The sequence below is a fragment of the Molossus molossus genome, unplaced genomic scaffold (assembly GCF_014108415.1).
Source record: "Molossus molossus isolate mMolMol1 unplaced genomic scaffold, mMolMol1.p scaffold_m16_p_4, whole genome shotgun sequence".
Lineage (NCBI taxonomy): Eukaryota > Metazoa > Chordata > Mammalia > Chiroptera > Molossidae > Molossus > Molossus molossus.
Window position 1 is genome coordinate 8,634,478 of NW_023425377.1, and position 20,796 is coordinate 8,655,273.

The 20,796-nt window shown below is 57.2% G+C and overlaps 1 protein-coding gene across 2 annotated transcripts in view; it reads left to right on the plus strand.

Annotated features, from left to right (window-relative positions):
* Nucleotides 1–20,796, plus strand: part of SLIT3 (slit guidance ligand 3) — a 552,483-nt gene that overhangs the window by 409,240 nt on the left and 122,447 nt on the right. For both annotated transcript variants that reach the window (XM_036240296.1, XM_036240297.1), the window contains exon 7: nt 17,061–17,132. In XM_036240296.1, the coding sequence (XP_036096189.1) occupies nt 17,061–17,132 (72 nt within the window). The remainder of the gene's footprint in view (nt 1–17,060; nt 17,133–20,796) is intronic.

A 20,796-nucleotide genomic window follows, 5' to 3' on the forward strand; every position in this document is an offset into this window, starting at 1 on the left:
GAGGTTTTAAAGGTCTGCAGATTAAGGAGACAAACTCTGGTATTTCAGGTGTGTTTTCTCTCTGGCGTTATGCAGCGTGAGATACAAAACAAGGAAAGACTTGGGCCGACCTCACAAATGGCGCTCTCAGAATTGACTTAAGGAGAGTTTGTGGACATCAGCTACTGTTGACCCTTGAGCAACATGGGCATTAGAGGTGCTGGCCCCCCACCCCCACTGTTAAAAATCTGTATATAACTTTAGACTCCCCCAAAACTGAACTTGTCCCTCAGTTTCTTCGGGGGATGGTTCCAGGACCGCCCCCCCCCCATACTCAAATTCGCGGATACTCAAGTCCCCTGTGTAAAATGGTGTAGGTCAAGGGCACTTCCGCAGACCCCCAACCTCAGATGGGAAAAAGCAGAGCTATTTATCGAAAAGCATCTCTGTGTCAGTGGACCTGCACGGTTCAAACCCAAGCTGTTCAGGGGTCAGCCGTACTCGTGGAAATATCTCACACGGGGCCTGCTGTGGTCTCTCCCTTTTGTGGACGGAAATGTCCTAAGACTTCTTTCCATCATTGAATGAGAACTTGGGCTTGGCAGGGACCACTCGTTGGCAGTGAGGAGACAAGAAACGGTCCCCGATGGGAAAAGACTTCTGCCCGCCTTCACCTCGTTTATGGCTGATGCCCGGGGGGCGGGGGGAGGGGGTCCAGCACAGAGGACGGTGGGCCACGGAGTCGCCACTTCCTCTCTCCAGGTAGCCAGAAAGGGATTAGGAAGAAACGCATAGTACAGGTGAATCTTCTCGAGGCCGCGAGCCCCCGCAGGGGGGAGTCCCAATGCAAGGGGTACCGGCTAGCATCAGGCAGTGACCCGTCCCCAACACCTTCACCAGTGCTTTGACATCCGGGGTCTCTTTGCATCCCCCCAACCTGCCGTGAAACTGCTTTTGTCGAATGACCCGCGTCAGAAAAGCCACGTAGCTGCGGCGCCGGCATCGGCCACTCCACCAGCCGCCTCTCTGCGCCGGTGGCTCTCACGTTTGCTTCATCCGTCCAAGGCGCTCACGGAGTGGGCTCCCCTGAAGCCTGGCCGCCAAACGGGGTGGCGTGGTGTGAGCCGGCCCCCACAAGCCTCTGAAATTGCCATTCCCTTCGCCCCATCGAGGGGTGCCCACAGAGCTGAAGACAAGTCACACTCACAAGGGAAAGAAAATAATCTCGCGTTTTCACTGACTCACATTCTAGCCCCAGGGACAATGTAGTCTCACTTCAAGATGTCGCCAGCTAACTCGGGCACTCGAGGGTTTGGGGGCCCCATTCTCCAGACCTCCCCAAAACACAGCCCCAACTTTCTACATGGCACGTAAGGTTCTTGATTGAGGGACCCTGGTTTCCGTGGGCCAGACGCCTTCCGTCACCCAAACCATCGCCCTTTTGTTTCGTGTGTCCATTTCTTGGGAGGTTCGCATCTTCGGTTTTCTGTAAGGGAGGCGTGCTTACCGCTCAGTGCAGTCGAGGACTGCGGGCTCACTGCCAGCCTGTCTGTCGGGGCCGTTGCGGGTGGTGCCCCGGGCCGTGGTTTCGGGTCCCTGCTAGCTAGAGTGAGGATGGGCGGACCGTTCACAATTAGACCAGGCTCCTCCCTGCCCAACATGCCGCCCCAGGTCAGAAAACGGTTCAATAAAAAAAGAAAAAATGCAGAGTATGGACGGATGAAGCAAACGTGAGAAGACCTAATTAGTAAGATAGTTAACTAATTTTTTCAATAGTATTACGGAAGAAGAAAAAAAGATTTTCAGACATCGTCTCCTGACCATGGAGACAAACCAGAAGATCGGTAGGTGCGCCAGACCAGAGATGTGAGAGGCACATCCCAGAAACACCCTCCTCCCCAGGGAGTGGTCTGCCCCAGAAAGGTCACTGGTACCCGCTAAACCGCGTGCGCACCCACAGGTCTGGGGTGCCAGTGTGTGCTGCTTGGAAGGCCTCGCTCCCATTTGTGTCATTTGCCGGTTTGGGGATTCAGGGACCTTGTTACAGGCTGGCCCTGGTGTCTGCTGTGACCGCTCATTGCTGAGAGAGGCGCAGAGAGGCGCAGAGCAGGGCGGGGGCGGCAGTGGGGCCCAGGCCCCCTGACATTTGCACCTGGAGCACCTCACTGCCCTCACCCCAGTCCGGGACCCAGCTAGGAGGTGCCAAGGGCAACAGCAGGTTGGTGGTAGTGAAGAGGCTGGAAGCTGGGCTCTTCGGGAGAAACCCCCGGTAGCCCCGGGGACCCTGAGTGAGTCGTCCATGCCGAACCGGCAGCAGAGTTTTCTGTTCTGCAGGAGGTCGCGGGAGGGCCGGCTGTGCCCCAGGCGCCGGCTTTTGGCTCTGCTGAAACCAGAGGCTGTGAACTAGACCACAGACTATGTTGCATCCACAGATGAGTTTTGCTTAATCCCGCCAAGTGTTTTATTAAAAGTGGAAATTAGCAATTCATATTTACAACGTATGATACTTTTCATCAAAGTCCAGCTTTGGGCATTTAGCAAACCGGAGGCCCTGGCAGCCGCGCTGCAGCCCGGCCTCGCGACGCTCAGTGGTGGCGGCGGGCACAGACCCTCCTTCACGGGGTGTGGATCCCACGTTCCCACCGCCCTCCACGCGTCTGAGTGAGCCGCCCGCGCAGGCAGACCCCGCTGTGGTCCCCTGACGCCAGGACACAGCGCGCGCGAGCACAGCGCCCGACGCGGGGACAGAGGGCTCGAAGTGAGCCGGCCTGTGCGCTGACGGCCAAGCTCGCGGACCAGAGCCCCCAGAAGTGCCCAGTGCACGCGCACAGCGCAGTGCCGTGGAGTCCAGGACTCCCGGGCTGAGCGAGGTCACCACAGCAGCAAGCGGGGGTCTCTCCTGCCCCCCGTTCTGGGGCGTGCTTCTCAAGAGTTGAACGAGCCTCCATCGCCCCTTTGATGTCCTGGCAGTTATAGCTGAGGTTATGCAAATAATGAGAAATAGGAGACAAACAACCCCTGCCAGGTTCTCGCTCCCAGGACCCCTGCGTCAACTGGTTTACCGAGCTCCCTCAGCCCACAGAGACGAGAGACGGGAGAGGCAAGAGTTAAGGCAGCGGTGGGAATTAATCGGACTTTTAGGATGGTTCTAATTCAACCACGTCCGGGCTGGTGTGACGTGGCCTGACCCTGAACCCCCCTTGTGAACACAGAAGGGTGGAGAATTCTCTGGTGGTGTAAGAAGAGGCGGAGTAAGGACATGGACAGCGGTCCTCACGTGCTGGTCAGGGTGTGCTCGCTGTCCTAGCGAGGGGTTGCCGTCGTAGCTGAGGGGTGCTGGGCACTGGGTGTAGGGACCCCCAGATGTTGTTGGTCCAGTTCAGAAAGCCCAGAGCTTAATGCAGGTGACAGTCTGTTCTCTGCTTCAACTGAGCGTCCTCTGGGTGTGAGGCGAGAGGCTCTGATCGACAAACAAGACTGTAACTAGTCCTGTACCGTAGTCCCTTGTCCACGGGGGACATGTTCCAAGTTTAATCTATGGATCGGGCACTGTGAGAGATGAACAGTAACTGATAATGAAACGGAGCAAGTCTAACAATATGCTGGAGGAAACATTATGCGGAGGTGGTCACTGGTTTCAGGGGGCCCCTTGCGGACGTCTTCCTCTAGCTCCATGCTCTCTGGCGAGACACGTCGCCTTCGGTCGGAGCACGTTTTCCGCTCGTCTTCCACCCCGAAACCGAGTGTCTTTGCTCCTAACGAAGCACTGACCACTCGCCGTGGCTCGGACACGGGCGGTTCGAGGCGCGACGGCGGCCCCGCACGTGCGTCTCCTTCCTCCGTCACGGTTCCGCGGGTCGAGGTTTCGTTCTTACCCGAGGTTTTAGCCATCTCAGAACACGCTTCTCTTTCTTCCCTTATTAAGTCAAGAAGCACTGTTCAGCTTCTCTTTGGCAGATCCGAACTGCCGGCTTCGCTAATCCTGCCCTTTGGGGCCATCGTTAGGTGAAATAAGGGTAACTCGGACACAGGCACTGTGAGACCACAACGCCGACCTGGTGACCAGACGGCTGCTAAGTGACTGACAGCGGGGGGGTGTGCAGCGCAGGCGCCGGACAAAGGGTGATTTGCGTCCCGGGTGGGACGGAGCGGGAGGGTGTGCGATGTCATCACGCTGCTCAGAACGGCACCAATTTAAAACTTATGAATTGTTTATTGCCTTGTTTATTTATGGAGTTTTCCATTTAACATTTTTGGACCTGGGTTCACCACCGGTAACAAACCACAGAAAGCAAACTGTGGGTAAGGGGTACTACTGTACTACCGTGGTGTAAGTCGTTACTAGTAGAGTCATTATAAACATTTAGTGGCTGTTCTAGCCTCCACTTCCTTGGCCTGCGCTGTCGCCCGGGCACTGTGATACCAGAAGGCCGCACGTTATGTGACTCCGCCCAGCGGTGGGGTGGGTCTTGTTAACTTCCTCGTCTCACCCAGGGGAAGCGGGGCCCAGGGAAGTTGAGGACTTGCCCAGAGCCACCCTCGCGAGCACAGGGGTCGCTTTCCTAGTGTCGAATCCAGCTCTGCCGGACACCTGAGCCCCTGGCCCTAGCTGCTCTGCTACAAAAAAGTGGAAATTGAAAAATGTGTTCCAAAACGCACACCGGAGAAACAGTTGTATGCATCGTGGGCTTACCGGCCCTGGTAAATGCCAGGATAGTTCAGGGCCGATCGTTTTTCTTTTTGACAAGGTGACCCAGAGGGCACTCAGGACTAAGCCTATGACCACAGCTTCATCACCACCTCATCCAGGTCCACAGACCCGCCCCCAGCATGGGGGCCGAGGCCCAGGCTGAGTGTGGGGGCGTCAGAGCCCCCCTACAGCACTGGCTGCCCTGCAGCCTCACCAGGCTGCCTGGTCTGGGCTTCGTTTCCCTGTTGTGACATAGAAGCTGCAGCCTCGGGCCCTCAGGCTAGTGTGCGGGTCACGGAGGGACCGCCGCTGTGTGTCTGACGAGCGGCAGGTGCCCACCCAGGCGTCTCCAACAGCTGCAGCTGCAGAACCGTCCCGTGCTGTTCGCCGCCTCATCTGCGCGCGCAGCCTGGCACACGGGAGGCAGGGCGCCAAGCACGCGGCACCCGATCGAGTTGAAATCAGTTCGCTGAACGGAAGCCCACTTTGCCTTAGTCTCTGGGTTTTCTACTGTACCTCAGCCCTGGACAGAACTAGGTTCAAGTCATCCCAGAATTACTGCAAATTTTGAACAATGTCCTGTTTTACTAAAACAGCACATCTCTCCGATCACCTTTGTTTTTCACTCTTCCAGCTAATGGGTGATCTTTATCTTGTCAACAGTGAAGCAGAGGACAACCCCGGTGAGCACTGGAGTTTCCTAACACAAGCCTGGTTTTCATTTATTTACAGACTGTTTCACCCGGGTTTCTCTGGGAGCTGCAAATGTTGTATTGTTTTTTAAACAGACTTTGGAATCAGAGTGTTTAGTCATGACATAGCATTGGATATTCAACTGTCATGGCTTATTGAAAGTCTTAAAATACCTTCCGAATGTGGCTGTCGTTTGGGGGCTGTGCTTCAGACTGTGATTTGTCCAGGGAATCGGGATTAAAATGGAGCGTTGTGGAAAGTACCGATAACTCCCATTCAGCCCTCGAACGGTAGGAGAGGCGTGCTTCTGGGCACCGTGCACCCCTCCTCCACAGTCACCCCGACTCGGGGTTTGACCGTAGTCACGTTCTTAAAACGACTAGCTCGGTTCTGAGAACCTCCGCTGAAGGAAAGAGCGAACAGTTCTTTGAAATGCATGATCATTTTTCCCATGGGAGTAAGCAGCCCTTGAACAGTTCAGGTGACGAGGATCTGAGGAGACCCAGTGGTTCCCATTGCATTTCCTTCTTCTGTTAACTGAAGGCTGGTTTAGTCTCGAAATCGAACTGTATCCTGCGATCCTGGGTTGAGAGGCTATGACAAAGACGCCGCGCGTTCTCCACCACCAGGATCCTGAGTCGCTAGGACTCCTGTTGCCCGCTTCTCCTGAGGGGCACTGAGGTGGGATCAGGTGGTGGGCGTCCCAGGGGCCGTGCCCTCCAGCCCCCAGGTTTCGGGGCTGAGATTCTGCTTGACAAACGAGGCTGGGGAGCAGCCTTTCGGCTGGCTTCGTCCTGCTCTGCGTCTTTGCGAGATGATTCCGGGGGGTTTCCTCTCAAGGGCGAGATGAGGAGGCTTTTGGGAAATGCCGCAGAGCCGCCGCTGCGCGTGGGGTCAGCTCGCTCCCGAGCGGAGCCTCCGGGCTGCCCGGGAAACGTGCTCCTGGCGACGGTCAGCCACGGCCTCTCTCTGCCCCGCTGCCGGCTTCGGTGCCCAGCACTGAGCATGTCAGTGAGTGTCTCGCTCCCTGATCAGCTGTCACTCGGCCTCATCCATCTGCAGACCAGGCACCACCAGCTCCTGCAAGAGCCAGACCTGCCTGCGGCTGCTGCCGCCGCCGTCACACCCGCCCAGGACGTGAAATACTGGCTTGGCTTACCTGTGGCCAGGAGTCCGTGACTCTGCAGAGCCGGGTCTTGAAAGCCAAAACCCTAGGAACTCCAGCAGGACATTGACCTCCTCCTGCCTGGATTTATGGGGGCCAGGGGGCTGGGGAGACTGGAGCACCATCCGACCTTCCCCTGGGCTTGTTTCCTGTCTGCAGACACTCAGGAACAGGGGCTGGTGAGGAGGAGGAGGACGGGAACTTGACCCCGCTTCTCCAGGGTCAGATCTGGAACCGTGGACAAGCTCCAAACAGCCCCTCTCCTTCCTCGGATAACTAAGTCAGAGGACCCCGACTGTCGGCCCATAGGTTGAATGAAACGTGCAGACCTAGGCTTTGATTTTTGTGTTTGTTTGTTTTGGTCTTTCCAGTGTTTAAAAACATAGAATTAGTTGCCAGCTTTTAAAACTCAGGTGACTTCATTTAAAACCGTGTGAGTTCAGCTTCCTGTGAGAACCTGGAAGCCGAGGGCCTGCGCGGGGCGGGGTGGCGTCGAGCGGGCTCTGCGATGGCACATCCGCAAGGGGGGCGGTTTCGAGCCGTGTCCCCTGGCACAGCCGCTGGCCTCTCGAGCACTTGACATGTAGCTAGTGCAAGTGAGACACTGAAATTCTAATCTTACTTCATGTTCATTGATTTCTGTTTAAATCGCCACCTTGCTGCATAGCACGGGTTTAGCGCTAAGTGGCAGGCACCCCGTGTGGGCAGGGCAGGCCCCCTGCAGGCCCACAGCCCCCCGGGCACCCCTGTGGGCAGGGCAGGCCCTCTGGAGGCCCACAGCTCCCCGGGCACCCCGTGTGGGCAGGGCACACCCTCTGCAGGCCCACAGCCCCCCGGGTACCCCGTGTGGGCAGGGCAGGCCCCCTGCAGGCCCACAGCCCCCCAGGTCTGCCTCCCGCCTGCCGTGCTCCAAGTCCCTGGGGCCACTTCACACTCATTCAGAAGCACAATGTTTGAACAGTGCGTTTTCTGAAACCAAATACTTCGGAATCTCTGCCTCTCCCCTACAGCGCGCTCTGCCTTTTATCTTAATTTAAATATCTGGCCTTACTCCCCCAAAAGACCCATTTTCATGGAGACCCTGGAGGACGAGTGTGAAGCCGTCTCTCACCAAAGTGCAGTCCTCCCTGTGCGAATTGGTTTCCTGATCCCAGTTACTCGCCTCTCCCGGCCCTGAAACGACTCCACAGGTCAATGCCTGCACCTGTCCCTTCTCCATGCATAAGCTGGGGCTGCGGCCGCCGGCTAGGGGAGCAAGCCCGCTGGCCCCCCAGCAGCAGAGCCAGGGGTCCGCGTGGAGAAAGGAAGAGTGGACCCCGGGTAAATTTCTCAGGTGCTGCACAGCGGGCTGCTTGCGACTTCGAGTCTGGCCAGATGCCCTGTCTTTATGCAGGTCTGGGCAGCTAGGCTGTCTGGAAACTGCCCCATTCCGGAAGTGCCGTTGGGAGCCAGCACCAGCCCTGCGGGAATGGGGGGGCTGTAGGCTGGAAAGACCCTGAGGTCCGCCAGCCCCACCACTCATTGCCAGAGAAGGGAGTTCCCCCAGAAAGGCAGAGTGACTTGCCCATAACCACAGGAAGGTTTCATGGCATAATTAGGCCAGAAAACGGGTCTACAGACTCTTTATCCAGCCCTCTCATGGCCCTCTGCCTTCCTCCTATATCAGCGGAAAGAAAACGAAAATGAATGAAGCCAGCCTCTGTGTCCTGCCGCCCCGCCACCCTCCTTCAGCATTTTGCGAGACGGGACATTTTACATTCCGCATGGGGGCCACACCCTCCTTCCAGGGCCTTCTCATAACGCAGCCACTGCGTGGGGGCTGGCCACCCCCGTGCCCAGTAGGTTGCTGTTCAGCAGAGAGCAGTCTGGAAAGAGATGGATTTCCACGCCATTGATCCGGGCTACTGGTGGTGACCAGGACCCGGTGAAGAAACACTGGGTGCCCCCGTCCGCCTTTGAGCCCCAGTAGCCCAAGATGTACATTGAGCCAGCTCCCTGAGAGATGGCCAGCCTTGGAGATCTCAGAGGGTCAAAGCCGGGCTCTCTGGCCTCTCTGCCCGGGAGCTGAGCTTCACGCGGCCTGTGCAGCTGTCCTGCTGACAGGTCTGAGGGGCTCAGCTCCAAACTGCACACGCGCACCGACTGGCGTGAGTGAGGGCAGACACCGGGCGGGAGCAGCCCGCCGGGCGGCACAGTTTCACCCGTAAACAGAACCTCTCCGGGGCCCGTTGTCCTCGAGAAATGATACGTGGGGAAAGAAAGCATGGAATAATTTTCCATTTCAAAGCCAGTTCCTTGGAGTCTGAGGCATCTCAGCTAGTGACGGGAGACTCAGTGCGGGACAAAGGCTTTAACCACATGTCGCCATACTGCCATTAAAGTCCTTTGATTATATACTTACATGCTAAAGGTGTATTTGATCGCTAGATATCAGGTGATATATAGGTGTCAAATGTATATACTTGACTCAAATTGTTCATCTGTTTGGAGACGGAAAACTGGCATCTGCAAACCAGATCCAGTCCCTGGTGTGTTCCATGTGTGTCTACTGCTCCTCAAGGTTCACCTACATTAAAGCAGGAGACTCCACGTACAACCTCTGATGTCCCTTTGAACAGAAGGGAGCAGCTGCGGCCATGGCCCACATCCCAGCACAGCGCTGCCACTCCAACCCCAGGAGTGATGACCAGGTGGCAGAGGTGTGTGGACGACAGCCCCACGCAGCCCACCACTGGCCCGGATGTCCACCCTCGCTCCCATCAGCAACTGAGTCCGTACTCCCGGGTCAGCCCAGAAGGCTGTTTTGAGGGGAAATGAGTTTTCTCAAACACCACCAGAAGCATGACCCTTCCCATTTTGAAACTCGTTCGTTTATTCAGCATGTAGTCACGGAGTCGTCCCGTGTGCCAAACACGGGGCCAGGCCCTGCCCATACAACAGGGCACACAGCAGGCGTGTCTCTGTCCTCTGGGCACGTAAACCTGTCCCCTTCTGGCTCTGTCCCTGGGCCAGACATCCGCTGCAGCGGGGGTGGACATTGTCGTCTGCCCCCCGCTGCAAACCCCACATCCAGTTTTGTCCGTTGGAGTTGCTCTTCCAGCCTCAGGCCGTGGCAGACATCTGGGCACCCTGGAAGCCACCTGACTTCTCCGGGACGCAGCAGGCAGGACTGACTGTCCAGGCTCCCAGCTGCCGGATGACCACACAGGGCTGGGAGACCGAGGCTGCCTCCTGGTGGTTGTCGCGGGAGGTACAGTTACAGTTACCTGGCTCACTGGGAGCCGCCACCAGGCGTTGGCTGAGGTGGCCTCAGAGCCCGAGTAAGGAGCTCTTCAGAATCCAGGACCAAAGACGGAGCATCACGAAGGCTACGTGACCAGCGTCCGACGGAGCGACGGCGAGATCCGAGAGGGCGTCTCCCCTTTCGCGCTCCCACGTTTTCGCGTTTATTTTGGAGGCGTCCTCTCCGTGGCTCTTGAACACAGAGGCGCTGCTGGGTGGCGGGACACGCGTGTGGGTCACAACACGAATCTACAATGAAGGAAGAGCAGAAGGCAAGCCCTCCTGCCCCGGGATCCATACCGTCCGAGGCCCGGACTGGCAGCGCGCTGTTTATATTTATTCCTGCAGGTTTTACATGACACCTGGAGACCATTTAAAATGTTACTTGGCGGTGAGAGCTCTGTGTTTAAAAATAACGCCCACCCCGGCGCCAAATCACTTTGGAGTTGGGTACAAATATTGAGACAGAAACCCCAGCTGTTATGGCTTTGGCTGCTAATTTGAGGTGTCAAATGCGAGGCCGCCTGCTATACGTCAGTGAATAAGGCCCCTTGTGAGATCATTATGTTTCCTAACAGTGGAGAGTAATGGACTAATCAGTGCAGCATCAGTTGTTTTCATTATACGCCCACACAATGGTTATGAGCTTTCATGTAAGTGGTCCGCGGGGAGATCAAGGCAGTGAGTAATACGCAGCACCCAGGACAGCCCAGGAGAGCAGGTGACGTAGGAGAGGTGGCCTCCTGCCCTCCTCCTGCCCTGTCTCCCTGCGCACCTCCTTCCTGCCGCCCCTCCGCCCGCCGAGGCTGCCCGCTCCGCGCGGACAGGAGACGAGCTGGGTTCCCGATCTGAACCCTCGGACCCTCTGGGTTTTCTTAACCGTGCCAGTCAACCAAGTCAGCGGGAAGGGCGCTTTTTGGCAACACTTGGACTTGGTAGCCAAACCCTGACCTTAGAAGGCTTTGAGACATCGTCGCCCTCCGTTCCGTGTCGCCGCTACCGCCGCCCTCGCGGTCGTGCCGAGTGCTCTGCCCCTTGGCCAGAGGAGCACCCAGTATCGCTGTGGCTCTGAGCGGCCTTGGCAGAGGCGGGCACCGTGGTCCCGGCACCCCGAAGTCCATGCAGGCCGAGTCCACCGCTGACCTACATGACTCGCCTCCACCGTGGGAGACACGGACGTTGGACAGCTGACATCTGTCCCGAAGGGGCAGTTTTGTGTGACGGTTAAGAGCAGAGGTACTCCGTGTCACACTCGGACTGTTGGCTCCTCGGCTCCGCAGCGGTGTGATCAAGGTCGACTTCACTGGCCTTTCTAGGGTCCAAGATGAACATCGCAGGAGCATCTCGGGATGCTTGGGAGAGCTGGCTGCGGTAATGTGTAAAAAGTGCTCAGGCCCCGTGAATTCAACACAGACCCTGCCGGAGGCACTTACCTCCTCTGGGCTTCGAGTGCGGGCCAGTGGGCCCCCACATTTGTAAGTACAAGTCAGGGCCTCTCCAGGCAGCAGGCATCCTGTTGCCATAGCTGCTGACGACTCACCAAGCGTCTCCTTCCTGGGCAACGTTCAGGAGGGAACCGCCTTATTAGTCTGGACCTAAGGAGTCGGTCAGCCTGAGAGAGGGATGAACGGGCCAGTCCACCTGACCCAAGGTGTGTGGATCCCCACCTGAGTGGGGGGGGGGTCCCAAGAGCACCCCAGGAAGGTGGGCACCCTGGGAGACTGCCGGGGCACTCGCTGCGGAGGCCTGTTCTGCAGGCCTGTGATGCAGGTTCAGAGATAATATTGCCGCACTAGAGCCAGTTACGTAGTGTGATGGACACACCGCGTGCAGATCACACCCAGAGCCAGGAGAGCGAGGGATAAAGCGAAGGCCTCGTCGGAGGAGGGGGAAGTGTCTGCCCTGTTAAGGTCGCCCGGTGGCATAGCTGCAGCTGGACGTACGGCCTCTGGAACAAGGTCAGCTGTCTGGAGGGGTGCGAGGGGGCCCACTCTTCACCACGCAGCAGAAAACCATGGGGAGCTGGGGGCAGACCCCAAGCTGGAGCTCTCCGAGGGTGACAACAGCCCCCCATTGAGGGCCGTGTGCTCTCTCAGACGTGGGCCTCTTTCTAAGGAAAACACTGCCCTCCACGCGGGAGGCCCAGCCCCAGAGGCAGCCGGGGCAGCCTGGATGCTGGCCTCCACACTCAGGTCAAGGCTCTGTTCTTAGCCTTTCTCCGTGGTCAGTGGTTCCCAGCCTGAGCCTGCGTGGACGCCTCTGCAGGGCCCATTAAAACCCAGGAGGCTGGGCCCACCTCAGAGCTTCCTTCCTTCCGATTCCGTAGGTCTGGGTGGGGCCTGAGGACAAGCGTCTCCAACAAGTTCCCAGGTTAGGCCGCAGGTCCAGGCACCACACCCTGAGAACCATTGCCCAAGTTCGTTCCGCACCCAACCCAAGGTGGAGGCACCTGCCTTCTGTCTGAACGGGGCCTTCCCCACGCGTTGACTCCATCACAGCATTGCAGGATGGGGAGCGGTGAGACCCTCTTCCAGCTGGGGCGAGGAGCGTGTGGTCCAGAGGTAGACAGCCTGCTTCTGAACCCCAGCTCGGCCACCTGCGGCTTGGGCTTTCCCTGCCAGAGGTGTTTGTTTTTATTTGTAAGTTCGAAAAGCCTCCGACCCAACCCCCTTACAGGGCAGTCCTGCGACTCGCCCCGCCCATGAGCCCTGTCTAGCCCCAGCGGCCAGAGGACAGCGAACCTTGTCAATATAAAGCCCCTTGGTAAATATTCCAGGCTTCCAGGCAAGGTGGTCTCTGCTGCAGCCGCTCAGCCACTGTGCCATGGAAGCCAGCGGTCATTGGTGGCACGTCAGCAGATGGGTAAAGCTCTGTGTCCAAAAACAGGCCATGCTCGGGTGAGATTTGGCTCAGGGGCAGAGTTTGCCAAGCCCTGGACAGACCAGATGTGCACTACTTCCTCATGCACCCCACTTCTGGGGCCCCCATCTGGCCGCAGGACCCCAGCGCCTCCCTGAGGAACTCGGGGCACTCAGGTTCAGTCCATGCACCGCGGAAGCAGGAGTAAGCTCCTCCCTCCCCGGTGCCCTGGAAAAATGTTCAGCGCCTCTTTCTAGTGCTCACAACCGAGAGTGGGATCCGTTGGCCGAAGGTGCGTTGTCCAGATAGACAATGTAATATGGAAAGTGATCTCTTTTCATTAGGCGTTTATGCTCCAAGTCTGACAAAACAGACGGGAAACTGGACAGTATCCAACCTCATCTCAGTACCAGAGCAGAGTTTATAATGAGGAGAAGGGCTTTGCAGGGGAGGTGGGTGGACTGTCTTGGAAACCCTGCGGGGGAAGGTGCCTCATTTCTAGTTCATACCGAAGTGCCTATCAGGAGACTGTGAAGTGCAAAAAGGGAGGCCGGGACAGTCCTGAAGTTTTATACAATTAATTTGACCCTGAACTTGAAAAATGCTTAATTGAAAGCTTTTGCTTGGGGAAAAGCCTCCCACCCCAGGGACGTGCGGTACAGCCTGTTTTCTCAAGGTATCTCCAGGGGAGCAGAGCAGTGAGGATGGAACTAGACGCTGGAACTGGCAGAGCTGCCAGGACTCGAAGGTCAATGTGGTGACGTCGATGACGTGACATCGATGAGGTCACCACAGCTCAGGCTGAACCAGCCGCCCAGTGGAGGTGGGGGTGGGGGCGGGTCACTGTCAGACCCAACCGTTTGTTTTCCTGTCGGTGAATGTTTAAGGAAGCTCATAGAGCAAGAGGCATGGGAGACTCGTTCAGTTGTTTCAGCTTCGGGTCCCTGAGTGGAGAGGACAGAGAACATCCATGCTGGAGAAACAAGCTTGCCCTGCAAACAGGAGGTGGTGGGCCAGTCGGGGGGAACTGTGGTTCAAAGAGAGGACAGCAAAGCCTGAGTCCTCCAGCAGCTCCCGTGCTGCCCCGGGTAAGCCCCTTGCCCCTCGCAGCCTCACCTGGCTCCTCTGTGAAATGGGAATCACAATTCCGCCTTCAGAGTGCTCCGAGTATCAGATGCGACGAAGGGGAAGGTACCTTGTAAACCATAAAGGACTGAACAAACAAGCCACAGTCATCATAACTCACAACTACTGACTGGGGCCTGTGAGCCAGGCAGCGTGCTAACAGTGTGCTTCCCACGCCTATTTCAAGGCACAGTGGTCGGCTGATAATGCTCCCCCAGAGATGTCCATGTCTTCATCCCAGGAATGTATGACTATAAGGGACTTGGCAGATGGGGCTGAATGTCATGGGGCGGGGGTTGTCCTGGATGACCTGGTTAGGCTCTCACTGCCCCACCGCAAGGGGGCAGAAGCAGATCACAGTGAACCATAGATGTGGCAACAGAAGTAACAGGTTGGAATGACACAGGGGAGGGCCCACGAGCCAGGGAATGTGGGTGACCTCCACAAGGTGCATAAGGCAAGGCAGCAACTTCTCTTCCTGGTGCTCCCAGAAACAAATGCAGCCCTGCAGACCCATTTTAGACATCTGGCCTCCAGACTGTAAGAACAAATTTGTGTTGTTTTAAGCCACTAAACTATTGGTCACCTGTTCCAGCAGCAATAGACAGTAATAGAGGCATCATTCCTAGAGTTGGGTTTTCCTGGACACATATCCTGGTACCACCACTTGCTTCATCCAGGAAAGGCAGATGATAAAGTGCCTGCCGCACGGGGTGGTGGAGGAATTAAATGAGATGGTTCAGGTAGACCCACTAGCCTAGCACCAGCCTGGCATACAATGCGCTCAGTTAATATTGACAGTTATGATGATCATGTCATCTGATCACCCCTAAAGCTGTGTGAGATCAGTGCTGTTATTATTATCTCCATATCATAAAGGAGGAAACCTAATAAGATTAAGAAAAATTACCCGGGGTAGCACAGGCTGGAAGTGGCAGAGCCGGAATCTAAACCAGGTTTCTGCATTCGAGGCCCATGCTCACCAGCTCTGCTCTGCTGTGTTTGGTTATGACAATGACACCTCCATCAGATGCCAGCTGCTTAGGCACAGGCACAAGGACCAAAGAGAGCACCGTGCTCCCTGCACAGGCAAAAGCCTCCAAGACTGGAAATCAAATAAATCTGTATTTGTTAGGGAACCAAAATTCAAGCTGCCATGGAGATCGGCATCTAAGAGGTTACCAACCCTCTAACACCCCTGGGTTGGCCAGTCCCGTGCAGCAAATCATGGAAGTCTGAATACTGTGTTTAGTCATTTTGGTCCTGGAATAATTGCTATTGTCGTAAATGTTTTATAGCCCTCATTACGGCTCACATTTAAATATCGGTGTAGTGATGCATTAATAAGTCATCGCGGCCGGGCCGCTGCCGGATGCCGTTAGCCGAGGCCCGCGTGCAACTGCGCTGTGTGCTCAGCTAAATGAGGGCTGGCTGCGAACTCAGCCTGGTGTTGAGCATCTGGGCCTGTCGGAAGGAAGCACTTTTCTGCAGAGGTGTCTTGCTTTTTGCCTTTGAGAGATGAGGAGGGTGCTCAGACTCTTGCTGCGGGAGAGCCTGGAACTCTGGGGTGGACAGAGGGGCAGCGACAGAGTCATTTCTAACCTGATGGGAAAGGGGTTAGAGGCCCATAGTTCCCACCCCCAGGATGCGCCCTGCTAAGGCAGGAGAGCTGGTCGGATGGGAGCGACAGGCTCCTCGGCCCTGTGTGGTGAGGTGCTCTGAATGCTTCCTGTGTGGGTGGAGATAGGATGGACTCGCACACACGCACAGAAAAGATAAGCTACGTAAAGCAAGATCGCTCTGCAGGCTCCACGTCACACCACGCAGAGAGCCTGTGCGGGCAGGAGTCACGTTGAGGAGGGGGCAGCAGCAGGTCTGCTCGGCCTCGATGCACCTAAACAGTGCCAGGCACCCGGCAGGTGCATAGTAAATACGGGAGGGGGAAAGGGAACGTGTCAGGTTCTGTGCCTTTGTGTAAACAGATTTCCCCCGGGCCTTACCGGCCGAACAAATGCCAAGTGGGGGGTGGGGGTTGAGGAATAGCCAGAGCGAGGGGGAGGTAGGTGATCACTGGCCTCCTGCTGCGAGCTAGCATCACCAGGGGCTGGAAAAGGAATCTGTGCAGGGCCCCTTAGTGGAGTGGGTATGGGGGCCACTGTGTGCTGGACGAAGCTGTTTCTGTTTCCATGGGGCGGGGGAAGGCAGGAATAGCTGGGGCAGGACCAAAGTCTCTTCACTAGTGTGAGGTCAATGGTAGCCCCCACTTACCAAGTGCATGCTGCACGCTACGCCTTTTACCCGCTGTGAGGTGGTACCATTACCTACCTCCATCCGCCGATGAACCTGTGAGTAAGAGAAGTCCATCATTTGCCCCAGACCACACCCCCAGGCTCTGTCAGACCCGGTGTGAATCGTGTGGGGATCAGGTTGTGGGGCTGCAGGAACGCACAGTAGCAAACGTTCGAGGGCATTTCCGGAGGAAGATAATATGTTCACCACGGGCCAAAGGCAATGCCCCTGCTTCCTGACGGGAGCCGGCCACCCTGTCCACAGCCTCCCACCCTGCAGGTGGCTCCGTGACGGGGGAGCCCCGATTGCACTCCTCGGCAGGCTTGTTCATTCTGACCCATCTGCGGAGCTCACGTCTCTCTTCCCTTTCCCTTTCCCGGGGGTCAGTCAGTGCTGACGTCCTGCTGTGGCGTTCCCTCCATGGTCATGGTCATGCACGAGGAAGAGCATAGATAAGATGTGCTCCCGAGTCAGATGCCCTCTCCCCAGGGCACCGGTCTGAGGCGGCGTGTGCACCGGCAGCACCAGGCTGCGGACCCCTGGGGAGCCGCCACCTCTGCGTGGCCCAGCCTCCTGTCTGCAGCACGAGGAGAATGCCCCCTTGCAGGGCTGTGTGTCACTCGGCACAGTGACGCACCGCTGTCTGTGCCCTCAGAGGAGGCCAGTAGTGCGCAGCCGGCGCTGTAGTGTGGGAATCAGAGCTGTTGTAATGGAACACTCAGCACACAGGATTTCAGGGAGCGATGCTCCTGCTCCCGATGAGTCAGTAGTGCTGAGCAGGGGGGAGGAGGGAGCAGGGGTTCTCCACTGTCCAGAGCCGTCCACATGTCTCCGGCTGCTCCACCGACTGCCCCGAGGCTGTTACCTGTGGCCCCTCTGCAGTCAGATGCTTCCGGACTCCCCCACTTCCATAAGCTTTCTGGCGCCCCTCAGGCGGCTGCCCTGCTGACCATCTCCCTCTCTCCTCTCTCTCCGCAGCACCCTCAACAACAACAACATCAGCCGCATCCTGGTCACCAGCTTCAACCACATGCCGAAGATTCGAACTCTGTGAGTAAGGGTCCCTCTTCCTCCCCCTGCCCCGCCACACGCACCCTCTCTCTGTGCTGTGACCCGCCAGCTCCTCTCTCCAAACACTACCTCCTTCTGCTACTCTTAGCGGGTGTCGGTGCGCGAGGGCAGACTGGGGGGGTCAGGGTGCTACCCTGGTTCACACCCACCTTCCCCAGGCACAGGCTGGGCGCTCTCCTTCCTGGACTGTGGGGGTGCGTTCCCTCCCGACGGGAAAGTCCACTCGTGCTATGTCGTCACAGGACATACAGACCTGGGCTATGGTGACTCGCGCCTCCCTAGCTAACGGCGTGTGCCCCTGGCGCTGTGTCATAGTACCAATGACTACAGGGGTCTTCCCCTCCGGACCCGTGGAGGAGGCCGGCCCACTGCGCTCCCGTGCCCCCCTGCACCCCGGATGGCACTCTGACCCTGCAGTGCGGTCACTTGGCTCTTCATTGCTAGTGTTGGGGTGGGCCCCAGCCTTCCAAGGTGTGCACTCAGGAAGCAAGTCTCCCCTAACACCCCACGCCGGGAGCAGCGCCCCGACGTTTCTGCTCAGCCAGAAACACTTTGTAAATGTCTCTGCCTTTGGGCTCCAGGGGCTTTTCCTGTGAGGTTCACACTCATGCTGTTCTTGTTGGGGGGACAGCAGCCCCCACGAGCTCGCGGCCAAACATGTCGGGCCGAGGCCAAGGGCTGGAATTCCTGCTGTGTCCTGTATTCGCTCTGGGGCCTCTGTGGCCGCCTCTATCAGTGGGGGTGGAGGCAAAGAGACTACCTATGTAAAGTGCCTGGCATGGTGTGGACAGTAAATGATAGTAATGTTTTATCATCACCATCATCACCATCATCATCATCATCATCACCGTTTAGCTAGAAATCTGGACCGAAGGTACTGAGCAACCAGCTTATCCACGGTCCCTAAGCAACATGGAACCCACAGAGGTTTGAATCCTTAGAGCAGTGTTCCCAACGAGGTGTCCCTAGACTGCTAGGTCAACATCACCTGGAACTTGTTAGAAAAGCCAAACTTCCAGCCGCACCCAGCCCCACGGAATCAGAATCCCTGGGGTGAGCCCGGCCGTCTGCTCTCCACGAGCCCCCCGGGAGACAGAGGCCCCTGAGGTTTGAGAAGCCTTGGTGAGGACGAGGTGAAGACCAGACGGCGTGTATGAGGAACCCGCGTGGAGCACCCCGAGGAGGCAGGCAGACCTGAGTTCAGTGCAAGGTGTCCCGCTCACCTGGGCGAGTCTCTTCATCTCTTTGGGCTTCAAGGACGGTGACTTAGATACCTGCCTCAGAGCTGGTGGCAGAATCAAATGCACTAAGCCTTAGTAAGGTGTGTCCGGTCGTGGTGTGCACTCAACAAAGACGAGTGGTCATGAAGAAGAAGAGCCCGGGTCCTGATCCCTCATTGTTCCCAGTTCTTCCTTTGCTCCCTCCTATGATAACATGATTCAGCCCCGAAAACCCTCCTTTCCCTCCTTCTAAAGTGGGATGGCGCGATGCTGGCGTTCTGAGGAGAAGCCGCCGGGCCCTCACAGAGCTCTGCAGAGTCCCCAGCAAACCACCGTGGGCTGGAGGGGAAGGTGGCCCAGGGCTGTGGGCCTCGGGGTGCTGGGCCTGCCTCCCCAGGCGAGTGGGTGGACTGGGAGGTTAGGGCTCTTCCCTGCAGAACAGCAATAACAGAGCTGGGCTGGGTCCACAGGAGGGGGGGCCAGGCCTGGATCTTGGGCGCTTTGTTTTGGGGTGTGGAGGGGGAGACGATGGAGAGTTTATTCTCCTGTTTCTGCAGTCATTCTTCCCCGTGGTCCTGAACGTGCATCTGATGAGCTCAAATCAATCAATCAATCTCGTCTGCTCTCTTTGCTCCCTGCCTGGTGCCATTTTCTCTTTAGTTTAATTTCAGAGATGGCTCTGTGTAGAACTCCCCGAAGACTCGAGCTGACTAATCCCCTTCAGTGTAATTAAGGAGGGGGCTGGTGCTGGGGGAGGGGGAGCAGGAGAGAGGAAGGAAGTCATAAATGGGATTTCTAAAGGAAAGCTTTTATATTGAATTCAGAAAGCCACATTTTATAGAAAATGAACACTGACTCTCTCTAAAAGGATTTGCTGGAAATTTAATTTAGCGACTGTGGCTAAAAGGCACCTATTACAAACTGGCATTTGTGTTCATTCACCTTATCTCCTGTAAAGGTGGTTCTGCCGACCTGGAACACGTGTTGGCGTCAGCGGGAGCCTGGGGGTCACACGCAGGAAGTGCCCAGGCCCCAGAGCCTGTGTCTGAAGCAGACCTGGGCCCCCGCTCAGGCAGGGCCGCGGGCGGGAAGCAAAGCCCCGCGCTCGTCTCCTCCCAGGAACGACACCATCGAACATCACCGCTGCCGGGCCTGGTGCTGAGCGCTGGTCGTGAATCATTCACTAACTGTGGAGAGCGGGCATCAGTAGTCCCCCATCTTGCAGAAGCTGACACTGAGGCCCACAGTGCCATCAAAGTCAGAGTCGGAAAGCACAGAGCCGATGCTATGTGTGGGCTCCCCCGAGCCATTGCCATCCCTACTCACCCAAATGACTGAACGTAATTAAAGCAATTTCCCTTCTCTCCCAAGAGGACTAGAAATACTCCGGCAGTGTACCGGCTCACATCTGGGGTGATTTTGCTCAGTTTGATAGGATACGAAGGACAGCGCGAAAGCATCTGCCCAGCTCGACCCGCCCGTGCTTCTGGTGAATGAAATCCCTGCAGGGCGCTGAGTCCATGGGCTGCCCCAGGCTTTCGCCAAGTGGCTTCCAAGTCACTTTCCGTCCCCTCCTTCCCATGGCGCCACTTGGGAGAGGAGACATTCCTACAGAGACACGAAGGAGCAGGCCCGCTCTGGAGCCAGGTGCAGGAGAGGGGCTCGGCCGGCCCTCGGGAATGGAGGAAGACACAGTCTAATAGAATTTTCCAAAAGGGGAACCTCTGGCATTTTGATTATCTCAGAAATTAATCTGCTCAGCAAGGATCTGACTTGCCTAAACCTCATTTCTGCTCTCCCATTGATCGCGTACCCCTGATGGGAACTGACGGGAACGTGTTCGCATTGACCCGGCTCGCGGGCCTTGCTCGTAGGTCAGAGTGAGGCCCCGTCTCCCCGGCTTCCATGCCTCGCCGCCTTTCCCGATAAAAGCCGAACTCTCCTTCGAAGGCCCTGTCCCCTGGGCACACACAAAAGAGGTCCGGCCCTCAGCCGTGCCTGCCGCCCGCCCGCCGCTGCCCCCCGGTCACCGGAACTGACCCACCGTGGCCATTTTCCTAGGCGGCCTTCAGGCCCCGGGGTCTGTCCGGCCACAGAATTCCCTCCCGCTCAGGGCAGCTCACTGGTGGGTCAGGTGATGGGTCATTGTCACTCAGGCTGCACTTCCCAGGGACCCCCCCTTCTTGGGCTCTTGGGAAAGAGGGACCAGCCACCAGCTCGCCCCCAGGCCCCTCTGTCCTGGGCACAGAGTTGTCATCTGTGTTGAATAAACAGAGGTCCTGCTTTCCCTCTTAGAACTGAAGTCCTTCCCCCAACTTAGGATTTTGCCTCCCCAACCCCTTCCCCCTTGCCCCCCTCTTTCTGGGGGGCCTGGGGTGGGGGCAGGGGGTGGGGTCTGAGCTCTGAAACTCAAAGGGGAGAAT